The sequence below is a fragment of the Cladophialophora bantiana genome (assembly GCF_000835475.1).
Source record: "Cladophialophora bantiana CBS 173.52 unplaced genomic scaffold supercont1.8, whole genome shotgun sequence".
NCBI classification, from domain to species: Eukaryota; Fungi; Ascomycota; class Eurotiomycetes; order Chaetothyriales; family Herpotrichiellaceae; genus Cladophialophora; species Cladophialophora bantiana.
Window position 1 is genome coordinate 645918 of NW_015971582.1, and position 27456 is coordinate 673373.

Consider the following 27456-nt stretch of genomic DNA (forward strand, 5'->3'; position numbering starts at 1 on the left):
GCAATTGATTAGGGGCACCACAAAAATTTCTCGACCACGTCCAACCACCGCAGTGCTATTGCCAACGCCACTTTGGAATTCCGTATAAGACCTGGTTTTGCAGGGGTCATTGCTTGGCTGCAAGTGTGGCATAAACCGGATGCAACGGTGGCGTCAACCGGGATGCAAATGTGGCACTAACCGGAAACATGAACATTCCAAGAATAATTCTTGAGAATCCTTCAATGGAAAAGCTTGGGCTGATCGGAGGCGGATCGCAACACGTAGTTTGGTCGCAGGTTCAGCTTATCATTTCCTGCAGAAAAGGACCCTCTCCATCGTGACCACTACTCTGCTCTGTCTACTTTGAGCTTGGTGCATCTTTCAAAGCGTATTGGGCGAGATCAACAAGTCTTGCACTTTTTGATCGTCCTGCTGTTATTGGCTTTCTGAGCCTTCCGCAGAGGCGTTCCAATTTAGCTCATATTCTTCCTTCTTATCCTTGCCATTTACCATGCCCCAAAACCATGTTATATCTCTCCCGTCATAATCTCTGGTCGACCATCCATTGCCCAAGAAAGCCCATCGATTCATATCATGGTACTTTATATCGTAGTCTTCGTATCTCGGGCTACTAATGAGTTCCATGCTGTTAAGTGTTTAAAAGTTAGCCCGAGAATACTCCAAAGTTGAGGTAGGATAATAGGAAAGGGGGTGACAAACTATTGAGTTCGCGATCCTGGGTAAAGCATGATCTTCCCATCAACCTTGCCTCCTTTCCACCAACTTCGACAGTTAGAGTCCCAGACGGTTCGCTTCAAGTAGAGATCGGCGTGTTCCTGGAATTCCTTTGCGACATCCATCCTCGGCGCTAGACTTTTGATCCATTCTGCCTGAATCTTCCGAATCGCCGCGTTGAAATATCGTGTAAAGAACTCGATCATTACTACCGCACTGGCTTGGCCAAGGGGTCCGTAAGGTCCATAGTAGGTAAAGTAGTTTGGCATCTCTGGGGCCGCAATACCGAGATACGATAGGGGGTTCTCTTTGTACATATCCTGGAGATTTTTGCAGTTTGCAATAATCGGGAACCGAGGGATCCAGGTAGTGTTGAATCCTGTAGCTAGGATAATGATATCGACCTCTTCTTCTTGCCCATCTGGGTTGAGGAACCCCTTTTCGGTGATGGTTGTCAATTGTCCGCCCGGATAGGTGACGACATTTTCAGCACATAGTGCTTCCAAGAATCCTATTCCAGGCCTAGAGGCTGTCAGGAGACTTATCGGGTTAAAGTTCCAGGGAGTTGGGCACCTACGTAGGTCTCTTGCATCCCACAGGGAAATCCTTTGGGATCAGAGCATCAGCAATAGCAGGCCGACATGCCAATTTCGAACGCATTTCCTTTGTGGCAATCTAACTATCCGGTCAGCGATATTGAAGACGTCAAGACGGTTAATGGACGAACCTCCCTCGCGGCATTCGCCTCTGGTGTATTCTTGAAAAACACGCTAAACCCTTCACTGATACTTAGCTCGATATTCTTTCGATACTTCAAGTAGGTTGTTGGATCTTGTCGCATAAGCCGAAGTTCTTCTTCAGTATCTTTTCGTAACAGTTTTGTCAGCAGCTGCAGATCAGATAATTCCTGCGACTTACAAGCTGAATTGGTATCTGGTTCTCGCATGTACTTCGCTCCAAATGAACCAAGGACCCAAGTAGGACTTCTTATCCAAGTATACAATTTGGACACTTCCTTCTGGATGGAAGCAATAACTTGTATGCCACTGGAGCCAATGCCACAAACTGCGACCCTCTTTCCCTTGAGGTCGAGTCCCTCTGGGTAATTGGCAGTGTGCGCCAGGACACCTTTGAATCGTTCTATTCCATCGATTTCAGGCATATTCCAATGACTGAGCCACTGCATTAGTTGACACAAGATAATAGAGAACAGAGTTGTGAGCCTTCAACTTACTTTAAAGGACCTCCGGCATTGATGAAAACATCGCACTCATCCACGAATGTCAACTTTGTGACCTCGTCACGGACAGTGATCTTCCACTTGCCACTCTCTTGGTCCCAGAGCGCGTTCGTGACAGTATGATTTAACTTAGTGTACTTCAAAACATTGTACTTTTCAGCCACCCGTCTAAAGTAGCGTTGTATCTCAGGAGATTCGGAATAGAAATGTGACCAAGTGTCGGGTTCCCACGTGAACTGGTACGTGACACTTGGAACATCGCAGGCACATCCACTGTTTATGATAGCCCGTTTAATCCCCTGATCAAGTAGAAAGGCTGTAAGAATGACTTACGGGTATCGATTCTCTAGCCATGTTCCGCCAACGTCACTGTTCTTCTCGTACAAGACAAAGTCTACATTCTTCAGATCATCCTGTGCGAATTTCGCAAAAGATATCCCCGAGGCTCCGCAGCCCAATACGACAACCCGAAGGGGTCTATAAGACTCCGAAGGCATTTCTCGAATGCGGTAGCCCCTCTCATTTTCTCGAGGCCAACCGTAGAGATCGGGGAGATCTTCCAGGTTGGGCGGAATGGAAGCATGCACATCCCCATTGGGACCACTGAGGTGAGAGGTATGATCTTCTGGGATGGATCCCATTGTGTAGGGCAATAGTTGATACGATCCACAAGATCAACTAGGAAAAATTGCGAGGGACCATCGATGTATCCCAGTGAGCATTTTGAGCTGCTTAGACCACGAGAAGCAAAGACTTTATTTGGAGCAAAGGTAAAATATGTGGATCAACCAAACTGTGAGGCTGGACCTAACGGTGCCACCGCCGTGTTCTAAACCGGAGGTGGATGGTGGTGGTGGTGGTGGTGGTGGTAGACCGACGGCATAGTCACATGCAAGGGAACAATTATTGAAGTAGGGGCTCAGGTCTGTGCATATTCGGCGGAGTATTCTGAATGCACTCCTGTACAAATCATTATATTCCAGGATGTCGAAGACGAGTATTCCACACTTCGATGATTTGCCAAGAGTTCCAGGTCAGCCTCAAGGAAACTCTTGGGGTCTTTGGGGCCAAGAGGATCAACTTGGCAGTGCGTCTCACACCATCAGAAGCATCTTCATCGAAGGATTTCATTAACCAGTAGGGCCGAACAGCGCTGAACAAAATCACTCCGGAAAGCCGAAAGAGGGCTGCCCAAGAGGTCAAAGCCGGAATCAGTGTATCTTTGGACCTTCCTTTGGACGCCTTCGATTATGTTATTGCCAATAGAAGGTTGTTCAAACAGACCGTTATCGACTTCAAGAAAATGAACATGGGGGTCGGCCATGATGACGAGCTACAATTTAACACACAGTCATCATCTCAATGGGACGGTCTCACGCACTGCGGTCTCCAGGAACAAGAGGTATATTACAATGGATTGAAACATGAGGATATCATGAAGAACCGTGATGGCCGGAATGGGATACACAGTATGTTCTCAGTGAAAGCCGGAGATACACTACTAACATGGTCAGAATGGGTCGAGGCAGGCGGCATAGTTGGAAGAGGAGTGTTGATTGATTATGTTCGATGGCGACAGGAGACAGGACAAAGTCCGGTGCCTGCGGACTCTCCTTACTCAATAACAGTTTCAGAACTAAAGGCGGTGGCAAACCATCAAAAAGTCGAATTCCAGCCTGGAGATATTCTTCTCCTTCGTGGCGGGTTCACCCTGTGGTATAATGCCGCCTCTCCAGAAGAACGAAAGCAAAAGCTTGACCAGACCGCCTTTATAGGTGTCGAGAGAAGCATGGAGATGGCACGCTTTTTATGGAATGAGCACTTTGCTGCCGTCGCAACTGATTCAATTGGGTTTGAGCAATGTCCCGTTCCGTTTGGGCAAAAAGGAGCAGTTGTCCTTCATGAATGGATTCTTGCTCACTGGGGGATGCCCCTGGGGGAGCTTTGGAACCTAGAGGGCTTGAGCGAATTGTGTAAGAAGCAGAACCAGTGGTCTTTCTTGTTCACGAGCGCCCCGCTGTATGTCCGGGGGGGTGTTGGATCTCCGCCAAATGCCATTGCGCTGCTGTGAAGGAAATGGAGAATAGATAACGCTCCCTTGCAAGCCGGACAGAGTTGTTACAGAGAAATAACCCGATTTCCCGAGAATAAGAACCAGTCGCGTCTGCTGAAAAATGTCACTCTTTGACGACACATTCTTTCAGATTGGCATTCATTGCGTGTGGGAATCTCCCATCATCGGCACGTCAAGCGCATCTGATTCTGGGGATTCCGGCTGGAGGACGATTGGCCTATATTGGCCCTTTACCAAAGCATCTTCGGTGAAAAGCATTGGAAAGCGGTCGAAGTACGACTGTTCTAACTTGAAGACTTGGTTCGGTTGGCGAAGAGCGAGGACAAACTCTGTCTCCACGGATTTCGACATCCTGCCAAGTAGAGAAGCCGGGAGTGAGGATTGTTGTCGTCTGTAATCAATATATTCTGAGAGACGATAATATACCTGGATCTCGCGATGGCCGTCCTCAAAAGGCACTTCTTCTTTTGATTCTAAGCACCAACTGTCTAGGGTGCCTTCCACCACAGCCGTAAGGTCAATCTCATGGGCGTGAAGGATAATTTTGTCTCGTAGTCCCGGGAACGGAATCCAGTCGACCATTGGCCAATGATGCCTGGTTAATTGTAGTTGTGTTGGCTGAAACTCTGGTTGGATTGCACAGTAATGTTCAACAGTGGGGAGGATCTGATAGCGAGTGATTGGAGCCAACTTTTCGAAAGCCAACGTCTCGAACCAGAATACCCTTTTCCTACCCCAATATCGGTCTGATGCCAGTAGATACAGCATTCTCTGCACCAAAGTATCAAGGCTGCGTCTAGTCATTAGCACGCATTCTATCGTTTTCTTGGCCTCTCAGAAAGAATTCGAGAGAACTGACCTTTGCTGGGGCTGCTCTGGAGTCATGGATTGCCTCAGAAGTTTGTATCTTACAGAGCCGAGAAGCTCCAGAAGATCCATGTCATATATCGAGGGTTGGGGTGGCAGCCGCGACGGTCGCCGAGCGGTGCCGGCTCTTTCGACAGCTTTGTGCCACTGGAGGCTCGTCGTGCCCTCTGATGACCGACTGGTCCCCAGCTGTTGATGGGACGGTGGCGAGGTCGGTCCTTCCGCCGACACAACACCAAAGTCAAGGAAATCGCTCAAGGTATGGTCCCGTCGGTCATGATCGTAAAAGTCGTCAAGGCCCTCGAAATCCGCCCACTTCTGGTTGGAGAGGCCTTGCAAGCTCTGCATGGCCAGCTGTCGCACCTCGGCGAGGCGCTGTTCCAAATCATTGAACTTCCTTTCGAGTTCTGCGCTGCTTGTTGTCTGATGACTTGGACCATAGCTTGAAGCTCGAGGCTCCACGAGGTGTGGGGATGTCGGCAAGTTCATGATTGCGGCAGAGCGATCCTCTTAACAAGTTCTTTGCGAGATTTTCCGGATCCAACATCACTAGCAGTATCATCTAGCCTTTCCACGCGGCTGAATATGGCGGTGGGCGATGATGATTCGTTGCACAGAAACCAACACCAATGTGCGGAAGACGGGAGGGGGGGGGGGGGTTCCAACTCACCGGAATGCTGACATGTCCACGCTTAAAACGACAACACAGAGAGAATCTCAATAAGAGGCCTGTTGGGTTGCTGTTATGACGAGGAGCGGACCCAGTGGACGTAGGAAGGTTCATGGCCAATTACCGGGCGTCATTGACCAGGATTGGTTAAGTTTCCAAACTTGGGCAGCTGACGACCCCTCACATACGCAGGACGACCCCGCCAGGCCCGCCGTGTCAACCTCGGTCGGTTGGACTCCCGGAATCGACATCTGCCAGCCATCTGGCGGCCCGCGAAGTGTGGGCTCAACTTCCCTTGAACGTGTATGTGGCCAACATCGGTCTCTCCATAAGTATAGAAACGCACCTCTGAGGGTAACATGATTGAAGATACAGCCCAGGCCTCGTCCAGTGCTCGCCATCTCTCCTCCAGGCGGGCCAATCCAGTCACGTGTCCGCTCTGTGCCAAAAGCTTCTCGCGAAAGGATGTCCTGACCCGACACACAAAGGCAAAGCATCAAATCGCTTCGGTGGAGCTGCCTAGGAAAAGGAGTCGCCGGAAGAGCTGTCTTCGGTGTGCCTTGTACGTATTTTCTCTCCCGACCCCGGGATGGTCGCCTCAGGAAAGTCTCTGCTTCTAACTCGCGTGGGCTACGGCAGCTACAAGATCAGATGCAGTGGTGCTCCCTCTTGCGCCCAGTGTGAGAGGAAGGGGATTATCTGCCAGTTCCACTTCTCTACGAAAGAGAATCATGGCCCATCACAAGACTTCACGACTGCCGCCGTCGACGGCATCGAAAGTCCAGACGAAAATGGGACTCGCCACCCGATAACAGCTCCCAGTGCAGAGCTATCAGGACCTGTGGGCGGAGACGATTCGCCTTTATCTTTAACAGTCACGGTTGATACTCAGGCCTCAGCTGCTGATGATAATCCACGAGAGTGTCAAGCCACCACCACAAACGGACCGGTAAGCCTCAACAGATTACAAAACCCCTCGCTACGGGTACCGCTTCGAAGCCGGTGATTCACCTTATGAAGCCGATCAGGGAGTCTGCTCCATCGTGGTGCCTCTATGGCGCATGCAATCTCAATATTGTTGCTGACACCACTTCACAGACACAGCTAGCTACACATATCATCTGCCATTCTCCACGTTCATTACGAGAACACACCATGCATTTCGACCCGCAACTGCCACAGGAGACGGGCCTGGAGCACGTCCCTTCCCGGCTGCACCAGACTACATCAAATCAAAATCGAGACAGTATCACGGAACTGCGTCCGAGCGATACGCCTTGGTCGTGGTTCAATTGGGAAAGTGATCTACCATTTGAGCCTCCTCACGCTGAAGTTCTATTCAATAACATGGGAGGCAGTGCAGACATCAGCTATAGTGATCCAATTCCGTCTGGGAGAGAAGAAAGGAGTGAGGTCCAGACCAGTGCTTACTTACACAGCGACCCAGCTGACCTATTCGGTACGGTACTGAGAGTCCTGGACACTCTCGATTCACCAGAGCACAAGAGCCTTCTTCTTGATGTGCCTAAAATGAATGATGCGGATATGCTCAAGTTCTGGAACCAATATTTCAAAGTCTTTCACAAGGTAACAGACATATTGCCCCTGGATCAGTGTCAAGTTATTCGCTGAACCCGTTTTCCTAGAAATTCCCGGTTGTACACCGCGCTTCCACCCAAATTGGGAAAAGCCCCCCGCTTTTGGTCAGCGTGATCACTGCGATCGGAGCCAGTTACAGCTCAGGACCCGGGGATACAGAGTATTATGTTCGTGTCTTTGCTAGAATCTGTATGATCCTCTCATGTGTACGTCTATATCCGAGGCCGGTCGCCAGCAGAGTGCCACAGCTGACTCGGGACGTAGAAATCCTGCGGCTCGCAGGGAGCTCACAAACTTTGCGACCCACTGACATTACTTCTGTGCCAATGCATTGTATATTTTTTCATCATCATCGACCGCTCTGGGATCTTTCGCCCTTGGGCCCTCGCTGGTCAGGCGTGCATGGTCACTACCGCGCGGAACGCGTCTGTGTTCTACTCCGACCACGGGCTGAACAGTGACTCGGAAGTCGGCAGTGCGACATCCCCCTCAGACCTCAGCACAGTGGATTGCTCCCTCAGTCCGCAAGAACTGTTGGATCAGGATCTGGAAGGTACAATAATCCATAGGCAGTGGCTGGAGTGGATTGCAGCAGAAAAACGTAAACGGCTTGGATGGGCCGTCGTGGTAAGCCTAACTTTTCTCATCCCCCCGCCAAAAACATTGCTGGTAACATGTGCCTAGGCCATTCATAGTTTGTATCACCTTCGCGCACAATCCCCTTTCCGGCTCAGCTTCGCCGAGCTGGACCTCTACTTACCTTACGATGATAACATGTGGGAAGCAACCGATGCAACGTCTTGGCGCAGACAATTCCCATGGACCGATCGGCCTCCAAGAACGTTGCCACTTCAAGGCGCGATTCGGACCCATTCTGAGAATTCATCTTGCATGACCGACTTACCCACGTTGGCAACACTGGCCGTGGGAAGCCTGGTGGAGCTGGTTCATCGCGACAAACAGCAGCGGTTGCCCGGAATCCAAAGCTCTCTGAAATCCGAAGCAGCACGAAAACGAGGGTGGCATCTGTTGGTGGATGAAATTGTCGATGCTGTACAAGGTGAAAAGAGATCTCTTTAGCAGTCGGCCGGACTGAGAGGATGGAATCAAGGTAGAAAGCTCTTCCAATGGAACGCAAACCGACCAAATTGTGACACTGCCTGCCGGGCTTGCAACATCTGCAGACTCAGTAACATAATCTGAGAGACCTATGTATAACAATCAAATCGTGAGCTAGGGCCTTTGAAAATTGACAGTTCAGTATGCCTTCAGAAGAAGCCTTTTTCCGCCATTGCCATTCCTCCTCTGTTAGGAGATAATTTATATCTGATTCGCCATTCAGTCCCTGTCAAATCTTCGGTTGAGAAAATACCAACTACATATAGGGTCATTGTATGGGCATCTCCTGCCGGAATAGAGTCGGAGATACATGAATATACGAGGAATGGGCCGCTACAAAGTTGTGGATGAAGGAATAGAAGACACAATGTAGGTGGTTCGATGCTCAAGTTATTCAGAACATCTGCCGCCACGAATCTATAGGTAAAATGGCTATGACCTTAGCGTTTTCCACTTACGGTGCGACCCGGCTAAGAGACAGAGCCTTATCAGCCTGACGCTCTTTTAACGGCGACCATGCCGTAGAAAACAAAGAACTCCATGAACACCAAGGAAACGCGCAGTATACAACAGAATGCCAAGAGATGAATAGGTGTGCTCACATACCTCAATCATATCCTGATTTTATTGATATCCATATATGCACCAACCTCCGAATCGTCGCTGGTAATATCAAAGAGTAGCCCACCGCCCCTTGTCATTTAATCAAAAAGACTAGTAATTCTGGTATTCCATAGCAGAATACTGGGCTACTTAGCTATATGCGTATTCCGGCGCGCCGTGCCAAGGCTGCCGTAACAATGACCCCTCCCGTCAGCTTGGTTTTGTGTCCTACTCGGACCTGCTTCACCGGTTGCAGGATCCCCGGTGGTAGAGCTCCATGAGCGAATCGTTTTTGATCAGCTGAGGAAGCCTTGGAGCCTGAGCCTGCACACGAATTTCAATATCGAAACACAACGTCGCTCTGGCTCGGATCAGACTATGTTGCCTGATCCCTCTCATTTTTTCTTTCTGAATGTGGGTGTGTTGCACGAGCGAGGCAAACGCCAGCCGCAGCTGAAAGAAAGTGGTGTGAGTGCACTACCAAGACAAAACTGGAAGCAATCAGGTAGTCCTTTTTGAAGCTTAAAAGAGCCCAACCGCACTACTCAATCCGACCACCTCGTCGTTCACGCAACATTCAAAGGCAAAGGAAATCGATCATTTCGCCCGCTGAACTTCTAGCATCAACCCCCCGCTCACTACCCTAATTACAAAATCAAATCACCAAACAACATGGCCACATCAGTCCGTCCAACACCCAACACCCCGACGCCGGTTGACTTTGGCCCCAATGTCCATATTTTCGATCCCTCAATGCCCATGGCTCAGATCACCTCGACGATGGCACCCATATTTCATAGTCAAGACACAAGCCAGTTTGGACCGGGGCGCCATGCATATCTCTTCAAACCGGGATCGTACAATCTGAACGTGGACGTGGGTTACTACATGACTGTTCACGGGTTAGGTCACTCCCCTAACGACGTGATCGTCACCGGTAGTGTGCAATCACTGGCGACAAGCACCCAAGGTCTGGCTTTGAATAGTTTCTGGCGCGGCGTCGAGAATCTTTCTGTCGTGCCTACTACCAATGGAGACATCAGCGGCTGGGCCGTTTCTCAGGCCACCTTCTTGCGCCGCGTGCATGTCATTCGCGGCCAGCTTTTCCTCTTTGACTGGCGCTACCCATCAGACCGGAACTATTCCAGCGGCGGCTTCATTGCAGACTCTCTTGTTGATAATCAGATCGTTTCCGGCTCCCAACAGCAATTCTTGACCCGCAATACGACTATCACGAAGTAAGTCTGTCATATTTCCTCTGGTAGTGTTTGAGACCGTCCAAGGAACGATATATCCACAGGACCTGTTGGACATATGGTGCAGAGACAGGACAGATGCGTTGAAGGATGCGGAAAAATTGACAGCCAAGTCTCGCAGACACTTACTAACATGACGTTGTAAAACTTTAGCTGGATTGGAGGTGTCTGGAACATGGTTTTCGTTGGCGATGATCAAGCTCCATCCGAATCATGGCCCGACCAACCTTTCACAGTGATACAAAAAACCCCTTGCATCCGTGAAAAGCCCTACCTTATTTTCGAGAATGACTACGCGGTGCGAGTTCCCAGCCTGAAGAGGGAGAGCCAAGGTACAAGCTGGTCCAACATCCCTGACTCTGCCACAACTATACCGATCAATCAATTCTACATCGCCCAAGCAGGCACAGACACCGCCGATTCCATGAACAGTGCTCTTCGTCACGGCTACCACCTGATTCTCACGCCAGGTGTCTATCATCTCTCTAGAAGCCTAGAGGTCAAGCACCCCAATACCGTGATCCTTGGTCTTGGAATGGCTACATTGGTCCCTGATAACGGCACTCCGGCTATGGCAGTCGACGACGTCGACGGCGTATCGGTCTGCGGGATCATCTTTGATGCAGGCCCCGTTCGGTCCTCCCAGCTTCTGACCGTAGGAGGTGTGGATAGTACAGCTGATCACAGTGCAAATCCCACCGCGCTATTTGATCTCTCCTGCCGTGTTGGGGGTGCTACTCCAGGCTCGACAATAAATTGTTTCACCATCAACTCCAACAATGTGATCCTCGACAACATCTGGATCTGGCGTGCCGACCACGGCAACTCTGGCACCGTCGGCTGGACTGTCAATACAGCTGAGAATGGGCTGACGGTGCGAGGACAGAATGTGGTCGCCTACGGCCTGTTCGTCGAACACTTCCAAAACTTCCAGACCGTTTGGAACGGAAACGGTGGCCAGGTCTACATGTACCAGTCCGAGATCCCGTACGATCCTCCCGACCAGGCTTCTTGGCAACAACCTACTGGGAATAAGGGGTACGCGTCCTACAAGGTGGGAGATCAGGTCAGCTCCCATACTGCCAAAGGTCTCGGAATTTACTGCAATTTCGACAATCAAGTCGAGCTCGATAATGCCATCGAGACACCGACGGGACCGGGAATCCAGCTCAACCACATGGTTACGCAGTGGCTTAATGGGAAGCCATTCAGCGCCATCAACCACATCATCAACGGGACCGGGGACCGCGTGTACGACAACGGACGGAACTTGAACGCAAAGTCGTCTACTTGAGTTGGCTTGTCGGTTTGCCCGGCCAATTGTGACTTCCGGGCATCTTCATGCGCTCTGGAGACACCATTCAATTCCCCCTTACCATACTTAGGCAGTCTAGCTACCCTGCGATATAGGTACACAGAATAATTTTTCGCCTTGTCAAAATGTCTTCTATATCTCATCAAACATCCTAGGCAAATACCGCTGCCGGTGTTTATCTTGCCATTTTGGGAGACTTTCACGGTCAGTTCAAGCTCCCTTGCGGGAGGAGAGGTTAACGAGGACGGGAGATTCGCGAAGGCACGACCAGATATTCAACACGGACAATCATTGGGGAGCAAGTTGAGTTCGATCCATTGGGTTCACCTGCGTTACGACACGCCAGTCAATGGAAACAACAACTTACCGTTTTGTCTAAACAGCTTGTTGAGGTGAAGAGGCTGGCCATGATGCTCCATATTAAGAGTTAGAGAGGCCAATACTCCGCTTGGCTTTTTGCAGGAAGGGCCCATCTATATCTCCCGGGTAAGATTGGTCAATCATGTTTTAATACTTTCCCAGACTGCTGTCCTATTCGTTTTACTTCTCCTTCTCCTTCTCCTTCTCCTTCTCTTTCTCTTTTTAAGAAAAACAAAATGGTCTCGACTTTCTTTATTCCTTGGATTTCATGATTATTGATTGTCGACTGCTTCCGAAGCACACGGGAATTCAGGAGCGGTAGTTTGTCCAAAGTGGATTGAGTAATATTATGATACGATGAAATGGTATGCAAGCTAGCAATTATTCCCGCCTAATGCTGCTCCAAGCACCAAGCAATCCAGCCTCCCGGACAGGACTCTCCCGCAGCGCATACACTCCAGTTCCTCATTGTAAGTTCTGGCCCCGGTCGGATCGCTTGCCGCATAGGTGTGCCAGTAACTGAACAGCATCCTTGCGTATGCGGGAATGACTAATGGTTAGAGCAGTATGGTTGATGCTGAATGCTAATGTTATTGACATCTATTCATTATTAGGTGGTATCACTGGACTTAGGAGGCAGACTTACGAAAACGGTACGGCGATGCTGTATGATAAAAAGGCACTAGAAGGGAACATCATCAGCAGAAGAAGATATCCATTGTAACTCGCCATTGCTCCTCTCCGGAATGCTGCAATACATCCCAGATGGGCAGTAACATTCCGGAATCTGGTTACCGTCATACTGGGCAGGCACGAGAGCAGCAGGTGAGGGAGTATGTTGACAGGGTCGCACGATAGCCACCTGAGACGCTAGCGGTCTCATGAACTGCGCCACCTACCTCTACACCGTTGTTTTCGCCGTTCTGCAATGGCATGACGACGGAATAGGAGGCTTCAGGAATGGCCTTCAAATCACAGGCCAAAGTGTATATAAACAGACAGAGTCTCTCTGAATAGACAGACAGAGAAGACACAATCAATCAGATAGATCCACTCTCATTCTGTGTACAACAGAGTACCTGTTCCGTAGCCTGCACATATCCAGGAGGGTACACGATCGAGACTGGTAGTAGGTATTCTCGGGCGCCGTTTGAAACACCGTTGGGCTGCTCTGATCCAATAACAGCTCAAAACGGATGCTAAATAAGGCGCAGATTCGTCGCTGAAATACTATCCATGGGGGGATTAAGGCCTAGTAAAAATGGCCGTGGAACGAGGCTCTCTCCTCTCTAGATACTATATAGATACTATATAGATACAAGAAAGACAGAGACAGAGGAATTAATCAACCACGCCTCTCCTTTCCCTTCCCTTCCCTTCCCTCCCGCCTATTTGAAGGCATAAATCTTAATTCTAGCGAGAGGGAGCTTACCTACTAACTGGCTCCGCTAAATCGAAACCCTACCTTTGTAAACTGGTGCCGGTCTCAGTGCATCTATCGAAGAATGCGATGAAAGAGGAGGAGCAGGAGGAGCAGGAGGAGGAGCACTCCTTTGTTAACCATATCAAGTAACCGGTTAAGCACATATTCGGAAGGAATAGTGATCCGTGGAGCGTCGGTCAAGGGAAATACTTTCGCCGTTAGATCGAAGGCTGCCTTGATTTACAAGGGGTATCAGGTTTCTCTCGAAGAAGTGATGCTCTTCGCCTCATCGATACTATTAGCTATATTTGATATGGCGGCCACTTCATCGTGGTTGAGTACTATTCCACTACATTAGATACAGCGTCTACTACGTGTCAGAAGGCTGTCCTGCGTAGTTTTCTACTCGGCTCTTGCTGTGACTCCGGTGCCTTTACGCGGTATAGGGCTTCAAATCGGGTCGATCTGTTCGCGCTTCTGATGCGCTTGGTGTGGCGGTGGATCCCCCATACACACATCCCTCGAGTGGGGGTGATCAACTTTCGTTACGAGGCTTACCGGTATATTCATTGTGATGGCCGGGGGTTTGATGCCCCCATGGTGAGAATATTGATTAATACTTGTACCTCGTAGTTTGCCGCTACTTTACATACCCCGGTAGATTTAACAGGACGATCGATCAGAGTGGACCTCGGATATAGTTTCCGATGACGCCGTACTAATTGATACGATTTCCTTTCCCTGTTATGTATTAGCGTTTAATGTAGACGCCACTGGTCCAGGTAGCTGGGCAAGGAGCACTGTTTGTCAAGTTGAGCTGTCATATACTCCGGTCTTGCCCACGTGGATTTGGAGTTGGGGTGCTTCGACGCTGAATCTTCGATTTGCAGCTGTCCCAGGCATTTTGGAGTCGGTCGCTTGCAGAACAAGAGGAGAGTGATTCACTATTAGCTCAAAAGTGCCCTTCTTTTATAAAAATTACATTATTTTGCTTCAAGACTAGAAGGGTCCTGTTGTCCGTCTCATGCTATTACGCATTTGCACTCGTTACAGCCGTCGCTTTGACGCCATTGAGCATTTCTTGGCGTATATATTCTGTGTTGGACTGTGCCACTCACTTTTTAAGAACCAGGTGCAGCAATTTTGCCCTGTCGAGCATTGTGTCGTCGCCCCATCTCACTCGGCATTCAACTTCCAAGTGTCTGAGTATTGTGGCCGTCTTGGCTCTGGACTTTCTGAAACTTCGTATAATAGCCGAATTGTTGAGGAAAGAAGGTCCAGCAAGCCGCAGACCTACAATGCTCGACTCGTGGGAATGTAATGAGGCCGCGGATAGATACAGTGGCTTTCAAACTGGTATTGCGGGATTCCTGACGGCTTCGAATTTAGAACATAATTTAGTTCAGTCGCAGCGGAGGAGGAAGGAGGAGCTCTGTTATTTTCCATGCCATTTGACTCGATTTCCTTGCCTTGCCTTTTTTTGAGTCGGAAAAACTTAAGAACAAAAGCCTGCCTGTCACTTCATAGCATTTTGTATGCAACACAAAGACAACATTCAAACCTTCTACAGTTACCTCATCTCATCGCTTCTCATCGGCGCCATCAAGGGCCTTAATTTGCCCAATATCTGAATCTGGAACTCGGCATGGAACCCTGTTCTCCTCTAGACATCCTGTAGAAGTAGGATGGTCTCGTCCCTCCTGACGGCTTTACGGACGTGGCGGGTGGCGTGGAAGACCGGTTGGACCGTGGTGATAAGGACGCCGTCGGGCATGTTCGAGAGAGCGATATCGATGACATTTTCGGCGTGGTGGATCTGGGGTTCAGGGTCCATGGCTCCGGTGTCTGGGTCGTGGCGGCGGTCGGGGTCTTGTTGGGATGGCGAGAGAATAGAAACATCTGACATATGTGGTAGAAATACATGGCTGCTGCGAATGAAGACCTGGGGCACCAGTATCGGCGGGGTAAGCATTGGTCTTCATATTCACTTCCCGACAGTGTATTTGGGTACCCTTGAACCCATTCGTTCCAATCCGAGTGCAAAGCCGACCATTGATTCACCCATTTCTTGCCGCGCGGTGTCTTGTCGGTGATACCAAAAATAAAGTGAACAACCTCCCCACACAGTCTCAGAGCGTTGTGGCAGTAGAGATCCTCCCCCGCGGCTTCGGTCTGAGCGGGTCCCGCTTGGGCCATACTGTGGGATCCTGCGTCCTCGGACATTCCCAGTTCATGGCTTTTCCGACTTCGTGACGTGCGTAGATCCAGAACGACGCCCCCGTCATGCGTGCGGGAATTTGTACGCCTCCAGCGCCTCAACGAACGACTTGACGCCACGAAAGTGCCGGTGATAGTTGGGCCCCGGGAACGCCATCAATTCGTAGCAGCTCGGGAGAATGGCGGCGACCAAGGCATGCCCGGTGTTCACGGTAGAGTTGTTGAGCGACGATCTCAGCACACTTAGACTTTCCCTGTAGTAGTGCTCGGCCACTGGCGCCCAGGTCCGCGGACCCGTTATCCGGCTGAGCTGACCAGCCGCAAGCGCACAGGTCGAGTTCAGCAGAAGCGGCAACTGCAGCACTGACTGAAGGACACCCTGCTGATACGACTGCGAGCAGTTGAAGACGTCCATCCAGGACTCTATCCCTGTTTCGTAGGTTCGCAAAAGGAAGGCATTCTGCGGTGAGAACGATGGGAGCCAGTCGGAGGACCCTGGACTAGTTGGAAACGGGGTATACTCGGTCTGTCTTGCAGCAGCATATTTCAACTTCTCCGTGGCTGGCAGCAAGATCTGATTCAAAGGCGTTTGAGGACCGTCGCTGACCAATGTTGGGTAGGCGTCAATCCCATCCAATGTCGAGCCGAATCCGTCCGCGTTGGCCGTATTCTCGCGTGACGAAAGGGAGGACTGGAAATAGGACACCGGGCATTGAGAAGAGCCAGGAGGCTTATTGGCATCTGCCCAAATTAACCACCTGTCAGCCAGGCGGCATTTGATCTAGGGCGAGAAGAAAATGCGCGGAATCAAGTCAAGTATCCCACACGAACCAGCAGATATCTTGTCACTCTTCGCGCGAAAATCCATGTCCCGGGGCAGGGATTGAACGAAATCAGGTCGGCGGCAAGTACGTTGTGACTTGCGACAAAATTAGCTGACGGGCCTTTCTTCGTCGCATTTGATATGACGGGCTAGATATGTCAGACTGTAAGGGGGTTCGTGTTAATTTTTTGAGCTTTGCGGGTTATTCCACAGGAGATGAGCATACCATCCTGCTGGAACAATGTCAGCCTAACCGCCAGGCTAGGTCGTAATACATATACGTCGCAGAAAGAATGAGATATAGGACATACCTCTTCGACTTCTTGAACTGTTTCCTCGCATTGTTTGCGATCCACCAGATATTTGGCTGGTCCCAACCCAGCTAGCTTTGCGTAACTGAGCTTTGGAAATAGGACTGGGCCGCTTCATGAACTGGGAGCAATTGAGATGAAAGATTACGACTGTCTGGACCTATTGCTCTGGAGCGGGACGCGCAGAGGAAGAAAAAGGTAAGTAGATTGTGTGAGAGGTTTGGCGACTTTTGCGCGCTTCAGGAATCCTGGCGAGGCTGGCTGTCTTCCCCCCCCCCCAATCACCCAGCCAATGGCCAATCACATGACGCCGCTGACTGGTGATCTGACTCGGCTTTCCCCACCAGTACCATGCGCCTAACCCAGCCTTGCCGAAATATCAGGGATACTAGAGGCAAGCTGCCGGTCCAAGTCCGCAAAAAATCACTGCCATCTCAGTGCCTCCGTCGGAAGAAAGGGGCGTATGTCCTCTTTTCTGGCATGTCGTGCGGAACGTTGACCTCTAGTTCCCACATGCTCTTCATTCGGACGACAGCCATGGGACAAAAGCGCCATTACTGGGTATGCAGCATCAACGATGAGAACGGAGCGGAAAATATCCCGTTCCTCGGTGCGGGAAGAAATAATATGTGTGGGATGCAACCCTCGAGCCTTTTCTCACTCAAAGTCCATCCTTTTGACAGGGTGTTGGTAAAGCACAATATAGACATGCATATATATATCATGCTCACACTGGAGCGAAACACAGCCCATGGTCCAGGAACCTATAATCAAGAAGGATTTGACACCATCAAGTTCCCCATCCAAGATACATAGTCAACGGGAAGAGACACACAAACAACCGACCATGAATACTCATGCCAAAACGGAGGGACAGAGCGCGACCGACAATTGCTCTTCCCTGTTTTCTCGAATCTAGGTTCCCAACTCCATCGGCTTCGGATCCTCCGTCTTGTACCATTCGCCATTAAATGCATTAACCAGCCATTTCGCCAACTTGTCGTACACAATATGATTCGCATTGTGAAAAAGTATAGAATGGTCGCTATCGGGGAAGAAATGAACATCGTAGTTTTCTATCCCTGCCAGATCAAACTTGTCTAGTAGTGTCAGTGTGTTTTGCATGTGCACGTTGTCGTCCGCGACGCCGTGCATGATCAAGAAGCGCACGTTCTGAGATATTGCAGTGACATTGCTGATTGCGGATTTCGAATAGCCAAGAGGATTGTTCTGAGGCGTGCGCATGTATCTCTCCGTGTAGATGGAGTCGTAAAACTGCCAGTCGGTAACGGGAGCCACTGCCATGCCGTATTTAAACGTCTCACCAGCATCGGTCTCGAGGACTTTCAATGTCATGAAGCCACCGTAGGACCAGCCCCAAATAGCCATGCGGTCGGCGTCGACGTAAGCCTTGTCAGCCCACATCTTTGCAGTGGCAATTTGATCATGGGCTTCATATGTGCCGAGCTCGTTGCGGATGATGGTGCGCGCCTTGCGGCCGATGAACCCGGTTCCACGCCCATCGACGGTTACCACGATGTAACCCAGAGAGCTGGCAATATAAGACTGAAAGTCGACGTGGAAGCGGCGGTTGACCATTTGGGAGCCGGGCCCGCCGTAGAGGTAGAAGAGGACAGGATATTTCTTCTTAGGGTCAAAGTGAGGGGGTCGCCGTTCGACAACTTGGAGCGTGTAGCCATCAATCGTGACGTTCTGGAACACCTGGTGTGGAAGTTCGTGAGAGGACGCCATCTTGGCGAGATCCTTATTATCTTCTAGCATTTGCTCGATTCTCTCAGAATTGGCAGGCGTAGAGACGACCTTCTGATAAGGAATGCCCGGTCCAGTGTATTTCAGGCTCACGTATCCCGCTCCAGAAGAAAAGCTTGACTCCCAGTATGCAGCTTCATTAGTAGGAACAAGGGAAGCCATGGCTGTCCCGTCTAGTTTGACGCTGTACAAGTGGCGTTGGGATGGTGCTTCTTTGGCCGCAACAAAGTATACCAAGTTATTTTTCAAGTCGACGGCTGCTGGTCCTCCGTCCACTTCCCAATTGCCTCTTGTCAGCATGACGGGAATGGAGCTGTTGAGAGGTGAGAAATAAGCCAGGTGGTTGCCATTGTCGGAGATGACGATGTCGACATAGCCGTCCTCGGGTCGGCCACTGGCAGGATCGGCAGGTATGTATTTGGTCTGCTGGGTAGGTTCAATCCACCCACCATCGACGTCTTTGAGGTCCACAATCCTCACGGTATGTCCTGTCTGGGAAGCGACATCTACAAGAACAACCCTGACCCTATCGCTTTCACGATTCGACTCCGAGACCAGTGCTCTTCCACCATCTGCCCATACAATGTTGAAGATGATCCGGTCTTCGTTTGGGAACCCGCCATCAATATCGACGGAGAACACTTCGCCTTTTGCTATGTCGTAAAACAGCATATCAACCACGGGGTTAGGGGCGCCAGCCTTGGGATACTTGATCTCTTTCACCTCTGGGTAGTTCTCGAGCCCTTCGAGTGGCTTCTTTCCACTAGGACGTGAGAGGAAATATTGGACGGGATATTCGGGGACAGTAGTCTCATTTGTGCGCAGAAAAGCGAGATATTGACCATCGCGTGCCCACCATGTAGCGGTGTTGGTACCGAAGACTTCCTCCTCATAAGCCCAGTCAGGAATTCCATAGAAGTACTCGGGACCTCCGTCGGTAGTGATGGTTGTCACTTGGGGCGACGAGAGATGTCTCAGAAAGAGATTGTTCTCTCTTGTAAACACAACCGAGTCACTTTTGGGCGACCATTGAGCCAACTGAATCCGGGTCTCCGGGAACGCAGGGTCCAATGGTTGGACATTTTGTGTCTCGACGTCAAGGATGAAATACAATCCGAGAAAAGAGTGTCGAAATACCTTTGCCGGATTCGCCATCAGGAGCACATGTTTCATATCTGGGCTGACCCAGAATTCCGATGTCCACAACTGCTGTCCACCATATTTGATCCACCCGCTTTTCACCAGAGTCGTACTTTTGAATGCATTGGCTGCGGAAGGTGTACGACTTCGAATGTCTTCAACCACCAAGTACTCCTTGTTGGGTTGGTTGATCTCCAACAATAACCCATCTTCTCCATTGGGACCAGGCGTCCACTCGATATTGGCATATTTTGGTGACCATTGCCCTGACTGTATTTGGTCGAGGGTGACCTTCTTTGCCGAGCTCTTTATTGGGGTATCGTGGTCGTATTCCAACGCCGATGCATGCTTATACCGGCCACCTGCCACAAAAACGACCACCGCCAAGATCCATCCGACAATAGCAACAACCGAGATTATCCATATTGCTCGACGAAGGCCTTTGGACATCCGCTGGCCACCAATGGTGTAGTTCTTGTCGTTGAATCTGGGTAACTCGGGATCACTCTCATCGTCTCGGTATTGTGAAGGTTGTAGAGGCTTTTTCACAGCGATTGCCGAGTTTAAGCTCTCGAGAACAAGGGAGGTTGTTGAGACTGTGGTGACACTTTCTTCCGAAGGTCTCGGGTATGGATCATCAGAGGATTGGCTGCCACGGGTCATCAGGGTCTCCTCCTCTTCTTGTAGGGTCTGGCCGACCCTCCCCATGATGGAGGCGGGAGGTTGCCTCCTCGGACCCCCGTTGAAGACGTCGTAATCGAAAGCGAGGGAGGTCGACCTCGACTGGGAGTTTTTGGAATTATGTGCACATGACAAAGGTTGATGGGTGAAAGGGGACACAGCGTTGTCGATGTCTCTGCGCGATATTCGCTTTCGCGGGGAAATGAGAGGTTCTTCTACGCCCAAGCCAGTGATTATGCGAAGAGGCTGAGCCTGATTGGGATCCTGGGATTGTAATGGTGGTGGAGGCGGTGGAGTGGCAGTCGGGGCTCGACACGCCTGCGCGTTGTCCATCGTGCCAAGCCTGCGATTCAGCGACCACAGCTATTGCCCACCAACGTCTCTCTCTCTCTGCTCTTCTTCCACGATGGTTGTGAGGCACATCATACTTGCCATTTGATTTGATTTTCACTCTCACTGATAAAATATATGCTCTATGTCTGGGTGTATGAAAATAGAATACACTGCTTGCGGACGGCCAGCGAACAGCTGCACCCCTTCGTCCACGCGTTCGTCCACTTCCGAAAACGGTACCCGTCAACATTCCTCAGCGAAATCTTTGGAGCCACCTGGCAGAGAGCCTCCACGGCTAGCCTCAGTCCCCCGTTTATGTTCTTCAACGCCAGACGCCATTTTTTCTCATGATTTCACATACTTGTAGGTCAACGCAGCAATCAGGAAATAGCTACATGAGGTGAGAAATGCAAAGCTCGCCCAAAGCTTGAAATATTCAACTCCTCCACTGACTCGTCGTCTGGGCGGCCCCAAGGAATTCAAGCCCAGCCAAGCTAGGAATACCAGGCTCAAAGCTGCAATCACCGGGAGAGCCAGCAATAATAGAAACAAGAAGGTCTTTTGTTGCTCCTTCATCGTCACAGTGGCCTTGGTTGTACTCTTCCGAGAACGCGTAGTAAATCAAGTACGGACTTTGTCTCAAGAATGCCCGCCGTGACCACCAACATGCACTTCCCTGCGAATGCAGCGGAGGCTTGTTCTTTGCATAATCGGCAATCCTCGGCTTCGAGCTGGCCGAGAGCGGTGGCAGCCGCTTCACGTTCGATGTCTGATGACTCTGGCTGTTGTAACTGGATCCTGGAAGGTGGTGCCGCCTGGTACTGCGGTCCTCGTCTTTCAGAAGCAGTTGGAGAGCCTATGGGCCGCCCCATCATACGCCCCCGGAAGTCGCTTCTCCCCTCCGCCTCGTCGTTGCTCGCGGTGGTCGCCCCTCTTTTCAACATGCGCCGTTTCGCTTCGCCTTGTTGGTCGACTTGCTCTAGAGTCAATGTCAACTCCGGCATACGGCTTGGTGACCGGGAGTCCGTGACATCAATACTTCGTTCCATCATCCTGGAACTCGAGCTTTCCGATCGATATATGTCGCTGAAAGGATTCTCGGGATGAAAGCTTGCAGTGAACGGGTTGGTAGAGTTGCCGGTACGCCTCAAACCCGAGCCCCTCGTAGTGACAGTCTCCCCGCTGATGACAGTCCAGCTGGAGGTACTGCCACGTCTCAGAGACCATAGCCTGACATAGCCGAGTTGCTCTGTGTCAGCTTGTTATTGCTGCTCCATCCCAGCATGGAAAGCGTTGTGTGTATCGACATATTCGATATGCTGTGCTGAGCCGATGAGATCCTCAGCGTCAGCCGCATTTGTTTGTTGAGAGACCGACATCTTTTTTGACAGTCGTGGACGAAGGAGTGTGGCGTGGTAGACGCGTCTCGCAGTGTTGATGTTTGATTAGTGAATGTGTTCAGGAAGGTATAGGATCTATTTCAACGAGGGAACGAAAGATTACGAGGTCGCGGAAAGTAAGGAGTTAATGAATGGAGGGAAGGATCGAAATAGTTTGGGAAGGAGAGATCTGATAATGAGGATGGGAGCACGGGATTCAATATATATGCTCAACAGTTGTGGGGAGAAGGCGAGCAGTATTTACCTGGGTTGTGTTCACGAGAACGTCAAGCTGGGTTTCTGACTCGACACCTGACAGCCTCCGTATGGAACCAATGCGATCTTCCCACCTCCAGGAACGAGTCGCACAGAACTTTGAAGAGACTTTTTGTTCAGCATTGTTACTCCCACCACGGCCCCTCTCATTCGCAAGCTTCTTGGTGGGAGACCCAGAGCATCTCTGTGCAAATACCTTTCAGGTCGGGCTAGCTCTGGAGCTTCACGCAGCCTGCAACGAGGACTTTTCTGCAGAGGATGAGATCTACGAATGGTCAATATGGGGTGCCTAGAACGCTGGCGAGCATGCCAAGGCAGACAGCAAACCACGACCTTATACACCACGCGTGTAGGAGAAATGGCATAGATACAGGAAAACAAGTCGGGGCTGAAGTCGGAGTGAACCACAACAACCAGTGCAAAGCAAATCTTAACTTGCCAGGGAACGCCAATGAGCAGTAGGGAAGGAATACGGGGGCGAGGAAAAGAAAACAAACACAAAGATCAGAGTCACCCTTCTCTTTGCGCGATACCAAGTCGATTGTTCCCAAACATCCAACAAACCCAGGTAAGCCAGTCCACTACGTCGACTATACAAGTTCGCGCCATGAATTCTACACGTACGCAAATATAAGCGAGGACAACAAGTAACGAGTACAGGCAGGCATGTAGCAAGAACAGCAGGAAAATCAGGGAAGCTTTTTTGTTGGGGGGAAGGGCGGAAGGAAAAGGAAGCAAATCTAATCCTTTGTCCCAGCCTCCTCTTCGTCATGCCGAGTTATTACAGAATTCATGAATGATGGTACCTTCCAATTAGCTGGGTTGTTGTACTATTGTATTTTTGAGATTTTGCCTTTGCAGAGGTACCTGTCCAGTAATCTACCGATGTACCTATCTGCCTACCTGTCTACCTACCTTGGTGGGTACCGCGTACTGAAGCAAAAGAGAAAAAGAGACTGCAAACGGATGGTGAACAAAAGCAAAACAAAGAGACAATCCTGACGAAATGCCCCCCCTTCCCCCCCCCTTCAGTATCGTGATTATAGCAACTATTCATTATTACGTAGCAGCGAGGTACCTCGTTACCCGTGCGAGGTATCTGGTACTAGACACTCTGTACCCAGGTATGTATGTATGTATGTATGTATGTATGTATGTATGTATGTATGTATGGATGGATGGATGGATGGATGGATGTATCATACGTATGACTCCTATAACCCACAGCCTGGGACCAACAAACCAACCCACTTAGAAGTCCGCAGCCCGCGTTTATGATTGGTTCACTCACGACATTACGAGGTTCTATTATTCGTGCCGAGTATTATTGAATTCAATATTACCTAGGTACGTACGCTACCTTCTTACCTACCTGCCCGCCTGCCTGCCTGCCTGCCTGCCTGCCTGCATGGGAACCTGGATGCTTTGTCCATGTAACTTGCCTATCCCAAGCACATAAGCCTCACCCCTTAGGGGCCCTTCTCTAAAGGGGAGAAAACCTGAGCTAGAAATTTCACTGCGCGGGGGGGGCTTAGACGGGTCATGAAAGGTACCTACCTACCTGGGTATGCCTATGGCTGCGCATTGTTGTTACTCCGTAGACAGATGATCTCCAAACGAAGACACCATGGTGCTCGACCTCGTTCTCCCCTGTACCTTCTAATACGTTACTCACTAACCTAAAACAAAAGTTGGTCTTGCGATGCTATACCAGATTGAGATCTTATGAGACATGCCTCTTAGAAAACCAGACACTAAAACCCTGCTCCGCTAAACGCCCCGCTATGCGAATATATCCCAATCTCTAGGCTGTGAGGCTGTATCCCCATAAAGCCCATGCCTTCTAAGGCAATAGTCAAGTGAGAAAATACACAAGCCGAAGAGTCAAAGATTCTCTTCGAGCTCGGGTGATCATGCCCTTGTTCTTCGTCCAGAGTTTGGGTCTTGGCGGCTGGTTGCTGGGTTCAATCTCGCACCCCATCAACGGTGACTTCCCTCATGCTCCAAGGTCTTGATATATCTCACAAATGCCTTCTTATGCACCATCCCCCTAAACTCACCCTCGTTCAATACACAGATATATCTCAAACCCAACTTGACAAAACATTGATACACAAGATCCATTGGCGAATGCATGTCCAGGGCCACTGGAGCAGGGTCGATATAAGAAGTCAAATCCGTCGGATTTGTGGCTGGCGAGTCTTGATCGTCAGAGTCGTCCCGTCCCGAATCATAGCCAGCCTCCTCGAACGCTTCCCAGTAGCGCCGATGCGTATTGTGCGCATGATCCTCGGTGGAGAGCAAGCAGAACGCATTGTCCTCATCTTCAACCCTGTCCAAGGCAAACTCCAGGTCTGGAGCCGGGATCAGCCCGACCAACTTTTTGTCTCGGATGATAGGCAGACCGCCGTCGAGTTCGCCAAGATTCTGTAAGCGTCGAAGTTTGGCTCTCAGATCACCGGCCTTGACAAGAGGGGATATCGTAATGTCAATCACTTTGTCCCGTCGGAACCGGGGCGTGATGTCTCCGAGTTCCGAGTCGAAGACCGGAGTCCTCCTGTTATCTAGGAAGGGATACGAATTCATGTCAGTCAACAGGTCGTATATGCTAAGGGGCTCGACAGCGTCCGCCGTCCATTTGGCGCAGAGCACCCCCAAACAGAAAGGCAGTACGTGGTCGAGGCTCCCGGTCAATTCAAAGAGGATGACCGCCAGTGTGACCGAGAGACGTGTGACACCGCACATGGTAGCACCGGCCGCCACCAAGGCATACACCCCGGGCGTGACGCATGCTTCGATATTCCCCGAGTCCCGACAGTGCGACCACAAGAAGAAATTTGGAAGCTTGACCACAACATACTGGGTCAGGTGACCAACAATGCGACCCATCAAACCACCAACCACCATCGATGGCACATAGATGCCGGCAGGCACCTTGATCCCAAACGTGATTATCGTAAGGAAAGCTTTGATGACAAATGCTACACTCAGATAGCCGATGACTCCCAGCATTTCATCCTCGGTGTTAGGACAGAGACCCGTCGCCGAATGCTTCTGACATGGACTCGCAAGCTCGAAAAGAAGTTCGTTGACTGCTAGCCGCGTGTACCGGTTCCAGAAGCTGATGAGGCCCGTGACGAGTGCCACGAGGAGAACTTCCAGCATTGGATAGGACTTGATGACTTTGATGCGGCGAAACGTAGTTGCCCAGAACCTAGAGGCTTTAATGAAGAGCGCCCCCGCCAGACCGCCCGCAACGCCGAGCAACATGAAAATGAGAAGCTCGAAGAAACGCCAATCGGTGATGTAACGGACCTCAAACAAGACAATCTTGGACGTCCCATATGGGTTCAGAAACTTGAGGGATAATGCGGCCACAATGCAACAGAAGAACGTTCGAAACAGCGTCTTTGGTGGAAAGTAATAGCTGACTTCTTCCAGGCTGAAAAGAACTCCACCCAGGGGTGAACCAAAAGCGACAGCAACCCCAGCCGCCGCGCTGGCCGATAAGACTTCCCTTCTCTTACCGTCATTGAGGTTGTATTTGGCGAACAACCTGCAAGCGATGTTGCCCACACACGTCGCTATATGGACGTAGGGACCTTCTTTGCCCAGGCTCATCCCTGATGCCACGCTTAGAATGAGAGCGATTGTTTTCAGGACCAGAACCCGAAGACCGAGGTATCCATGGAGGACGAAGCCACTCAGAATGACCTTAACTTCTGCGACACCACTTCCAGCGGCCGAGTAGTAGACATTCGGGGGTGGCTGGTCTTGGGCTGGTGGTTGCTGAGCACCCCCTGACTTGTCCTCATCCGCCTCATTATTTACGTTCTGCTGAACAGCGCCCAGGTTCTCGTCGAAGGTAGAGGCAATTTGCGAAGGTACAACGGTCTTAGAGTAGAGGGTGATGAAGAATGACAGGGCTGCGAGAGTCACACATCCGATGATAAATGCCAGGTAGTTGAAATGAACATCGTCCATGCCTGACGGGTGAATGAGTTCGGACCAGGTCCTCCATCTGTCACAGTTGCGTCCTCCAGCACAGCAGTTTGTGCGCCCAAGGTACCAGGCGCCTCGACAAAAGCCACGCTTAATATCGAAGATTGCCGACTCCGTCACGTCGACAAAGTATGCTATGCCGGCTGTAGCCACACCGATCAGAGCAACGAGGACCCATCCCTGGGCTGAATCGAGGAGTAATCCCAGGCGTCCCCGCCACCCTTTCCGCTTCTTCAGTTCCAGGACACGGTATCCGTCTGCAATGCTGTCGTGCACCCAATCGGTTGAAGTGAACTGGTCATACCACAATCGATCGTCTTTTGATAACGAGCCCGCCAGCATCGATGAGGAGAGCTTTGGCGTTCGCAGACCTGAGTTCCGCATCCAGACAGGACTTGCGTTTCCCGAGGGCCGAGAACTGTAGTAGCCTCTCCGCCTGCGTAGACTGCCACTTGTACTGTTCACTCTTGAAAGCTGCCTGGAGTTCGGCGACTCGGGCACGTTCTCGGTATATTTGCGGATGGAGCGACGGTCTCCTTCCAACAAGGCACTGTCTTCTGCCGACCTTGGAGTCATGACAAGAGAAGCTGGTAAGCGAGCCCTGATCTCGCTTGCGGAGAGGGAAGTGTTTGTCCTGCGGAGGGTCTCAGGGGACGACGGCGTGGTAGCCGGATGGGGGTAAAAGTTGTCGGCTTCATCTTGGCCTTGGAAAGAGACAAACGACTTCGGCATGGTGGATGCCAGCAGCTCTTTCGGCTTGTTTTTCTCTCGTAGTGAGAGAGAGAGCAGAAAGAGGTAGGTTGACTAGTATGGAGGAGGGCACGCACGGCGCCTCTCACAGGCAGACGCCGCCTTCTACGGGTCGTCAGCTGGCCATTTGAACGGGCAGGTGAGAGGCAGGATTCTCGTGGAACGGTTTGCAAGGAGAGAAACTTCGGCTTTCTATGAGTCAAGAAGCATGAGAGATGTCAGCAGCAAATCAAAACAGCATAACCTGTGTCGACTAGGAAAGGGATGGCAGTCAGAGAGATGGGCAGCGAACCAAGCCTGGGCAAGGAGATGACAGAATCTAAAGAAGGCGTGCTCGTTGTGCAATTTGGGTGACGGCGTTATTCAGCCCCAAGGCATCTTGGATCAGGTGGACGACATAGTTGTGAGAATACTGTGCCGGGTTAAGTAGATACCCCAGAGAGAAAGAGTGTGTGTACCGAGTATGGCAGTGGGCATCCCATCATCTGACAAACCGCACGCGTCGAGGACTCGGCGAACTGCCCCGCGACC

The 27456-nt window shown here is 50.7% G+C and overlaps 9 protein-coding genes across 9 annotated transcripts; 3 read left to right on the plus strand and 6 right to left on the minus strand.

Annotated features, from left to right (window-relative positions):
- Nucleotides 1–417: 417 nt before the first annotated feature.
- On the minus strand, nucleotides 418–2598 carry Z519_05882 (uncharacterized protein; the record flags this gene model as incomplete). The annotated part of the gene is made up of 7 exons (XM_016763622.1): nucleotides 418–628; nucleotides 703–1239; nucleotides 1295–1392; nucleotides 1445–1581; nucleotides 1636–1889; nucleotides 1952–2230; nucleotides 2291–2598. The coding sequence occupies 7 exons, from the start codon at nucleotides 2596–2598 to the stop codon at nucleotides 418–420; spliced, it is 1824 nt and encodes a 607-aa protein (XP_016619946.1).
- Nucleotides 2599–2941: 343 nt separating this feature from the next.
- On the plus strand, nucleotides 2942–4028 carry Z519_05883 (uncharacterized protein; the record flags this gene model as incomplete). Its single annotated transcript, XM_016763623.1, has 3 exons — nucleotides 2942–3044; nucleotides 3109–3426; nucleotides 3472–4028. The coding sequence occupies 3 exons, from the start codon at nucleotides 2942–2944 to the stop codon at nucleotides 4026–4028; spliced, it is 978 nt and encodes a 325-aa protein (XP_016619947.1).
- Nucleotides 4029–4169: 141 nt separating this feature from the next.
- Nucleotides 4170–5387, minus strand: Z519_05884 (uncharacterized protein; the record flags this gene model as incomplete). Its single annotated transcript, XM_016763624.1, has 2 exons — nucleotides 4170–4821; nucleotides 4891–5387. The coding sequence occupies 2 exons, from the start codon at nucleotides 5385–5387 to the stop codon at nucleotides 4170–4172; spliced, it is 1149 nt and encodes a 382-aa protein (XP_016619948.1).
- Nucleotides 5388–6157: 770 nt separating this feature from the next.
- Nucleotides 6158–8247, plus strand: Z519_05885 (uncharacterized protein; the record flags this gene model as incomplete). The annotated part of the gene is made up of 5 exons (XM_016763625.1): nucleotides 6158–6517; nucleotides 6667–7155; nucleotides 7215–7373; nucleotides 7432–7794; nucleotides 7852–8247. The coding sequence occupies 5 exons, from the start codon at nucleotides 6158–6160 to the stop codon at nucleotides 8245–8247; spliced, it is 1767 nt and encodes a 588-aa protein (XP_016619949.1).
- Nucleotides 8248–9561: 1314 nt separating this feature from the next.
- On the plus strand, nucleotides 9562–11439 carry Z519_05886 (uncharacterized protein; the record flags this gene model as incomplete). Its single annotated transcript, XM_016763626.1, has 2 exons — nucleotides 9562–10127; nucleotides 10299–11439. 2 exons carry the CDS (start codon nucleotides 9562–9564, stop codon nucleotides 11437–11439), a joined length of 1707 nt encoding a protein of 568 aa, XP_016619950.1.
- A 3467-nt stretch (nucleotides 11440–14906) lies between these two features.
- Nucleotides 14907–16328, minus strand: Z519_05887 (uncharacterized protein; the record flags this gene model as incomplete). The annotated part of the gene is made up of 4 exons (XM_016763627.1): nucleotides 14907–15142; nucleotides 15232–15488; nucleotides 15547–16201; nucleotides 16292–16328. The coding sequence occupies 4 exons, from the start codon at nucleotides 16326–16328 to the stop codon at nucleotides 14907–14909; spliced, it is 1185 nt and encodes a 394-aa protein (XP_016619951.1).
- A 1181-nt stretch (nucleotides 16329–17509) lies between these two features.
- Z519_05888 (uncharacterized protein) lies at nucleotides 17510–20518 on the minus strand (the record flags this gene model as incomplete). The annotated part of the gene is made up of 1 exon (XM_016763628.1): nucleotides 17510–20518. One exon carries the CDS (start codon nucleotides 20516–20518, stop codon nucleotides 17510–17512), a length of 3009 nt encoding a protein of 1002 aa, XP_016619952.1.
- A 578-nt stretch (nucleotides 20519–21096) lies between these two features.
- On the minus strand, nucleotides 21097–21570 carry Z519_05889 (uncharacterized protein; the record flags this gene model as incomplete). The annotated part of the gene is made up of 1 exon (XM_016763629.1): nucleotides 21097–21570. The coding sequence occupies one exon, from the start codon at nucleotides 21568–21570 to the stop codon at nucleotides 21097–21099; it is 474 nt and encodes a 157-aa protein (XP_016619953.1).
- Nucleotides 21571–24153: 2583 nt separating this feature from the next.
- On the minus strand, nucleotides 24154–26907 carry Z519_05890 (uncharacterized protein; the record flags this gene model as incomplete). The annotated part of the gene is made up of 1 exon (XM_016763630.1): nucleotides 24154–26907. The coding sequence occupies one exon, from the start codon at nucleotides 26905–26907 to the stop codon at nucleotides 24154–24156; it is 2754 nt and encodes a 917-aa protein (XP_016619954.1).
- Between the last annotated feature and the right edge of the window lie 549 nt (nucleotides 26908–27456).